The 1,552-nt window shown below is 44.7% G+C and overlaps 1 protein-coding gene across 2 annotated transcripts in view; it reads right to left on the minus strand.

Moving 5' to 3' along the window:
- pcgf1 (polycomb group ring finger 1) overlaps positions 1 to 1,252 on the minus strand; it is an 18,285-nt gene extending 17,033 nt beyond the window's left edge. The window contains exon 1 of one of the 2 annotated variants that reach the window (XM_015381811.1): positions 1,145 to 1,231. In XM_015381811.1, the coding sequence (XP_015237297.1) occupies positions 1,145 to 1,231 (87 nt within the window). Of the gene's footprint in view, positions 1 to 1,144 lie in introns of both variants that reach the window. The other variant, XM_015381812.1, reaches the window with a different exon arrangement.
- Between the last annotated feature and the right edge of the window lie 300 nt (positions 1,253 to 1,552).

Here is a 1,552-nt window from a genome sequence, read left to right on the forward strand (position 1 = left end):
ACTCGGGCTGAGGCTGATGATGTGTCACGAGTACACGAGAACGCTCAAGAACGCATATTGAGAAACGCCCTTTATTTAGAAAATATTGATGTTTTGCTCATTAATTTCCTGTTGGAACAGTGTAGATTGACCCTGAGGTTCTGTCGCCTATCCACTTTCGGCCACCTCTCAACATACATTGGTAATTGCCTGGCCACCCTTATAAAAATGTTCTGGCTACGCCTCTGTTTTTGGATGATGGGATGAGGAGAGAAGCCACATTTCCACAGGAAGAACTGGCAAACTCCACACAGAAAGTGATTCAAACCCTGCACCTACTTACTGTTTCAAAGCGCTAAATGATATCCTAAAAGCTTCATCAGGTCCTGTATGAGCCTTCTGATGATCCAGTAGTTTAATCCATGTGTGTTGGACCAGGGGAACATCTAAAATATAGGCTGCTGTTGGCTGGATGTGATCTATTCCCAAACTGTTAAGCCTCAAACAAAGTTTTTTGTTTCTTTGTGTTTTTAAACAGTAGAGCTGCTGCAGAGGAGTCACAGCAAACAGACTCTAACTGAAAGGTCAAAACATTGTCCTTTCTTTTAGGCTTTCAGCGCTGGACATCAAGTAACACGGAGGAGGAGCAACCGAGCTCACCATGACCTCTGAGATCCAGCTGAAAAGGGAAAATGGGTTCAAACCAGAAACTGAGTTTAACATGAAAAGTCGAGAGCCGTTTGCGAGGACTGAATAAAGGCTATTCTCAAACTACAGAGCAAAGAGCGAAGCAGTAGCAACTGGACGCGGACCGCCGTTACTTCAAATCGAATGAGAGCCATCGGAGCGCAGCGACGGTTGCCGCCAGTTTACTCTCACCCGCAAACCAAAAAGTTTAATTCCTACTACAGCAAAGAAAGCTTTGAATGAAATGTTGGATTTAAACACTTGGTTGGGAGCTTTGATGCACGTTGCTCCGCGGAACAACACAGTTAGACCCCCCGTCGTATACGCATGCTCGAGCATCACTCTCAGTCTCTCTCCATCAGCGCAGCGCAGACAACCATCCCCCGTTAGAACGCCTCATTAACGGCCACTTCTGGCTCTCTGGAGCTCAGGACGTTTTCCTTGGTTGGGAAAGAACATAAACCTCACAGCGGCTCACCTCGTTTCGCAGTGGGTCCAGTTTATAGACGGACTGGAGCTGATTTCGGAGCCGCATCGCTATGGCCATTGGACCTTGCTCCGCCATCTTTGGGAAATATGCTGATTTCCGGGTAAACCGGATGTGGAATCTTTTATAAATCGAGGCGGGTAATCAAGAAAATAAAAGCCTGGTACAAACGCACACACAGCCCCATGTTTACTGCTGCTCTCTACTCGGATTGAATGTGTGGTCCCTCTTTCCATTGCGAGTTAATTAACTAAATAAAGAACAAGCTTGGCTTTCCAAAAACAGACAAAAAAAAAAAAAAAAAAACAGCTATTGTTTATCTTAAAGTACTGTTTGTTGGTACAAAAGCTTACTTTATATCTGCTGAAACTTTACAGCAAGGGATACATACATTTATGT

Source organism: Cyprinodon variegatus, unplaced genomic scaffold (genome assembly GCF_000732505.1).
Source record: "Cyprinodon variegatus isolate N-32 unplaced genomic scaffold, C_variegatus-1.0 Scaffold242, whole genome shotgun sequence".
NCBI classification, from domain to species: Eukaryota; Metazoa; Chordata; class Actinopteri; order Cyprinodontiformes; family Cyprinodontidae; genus Cyprinodon; species Cyprinodon variegatus.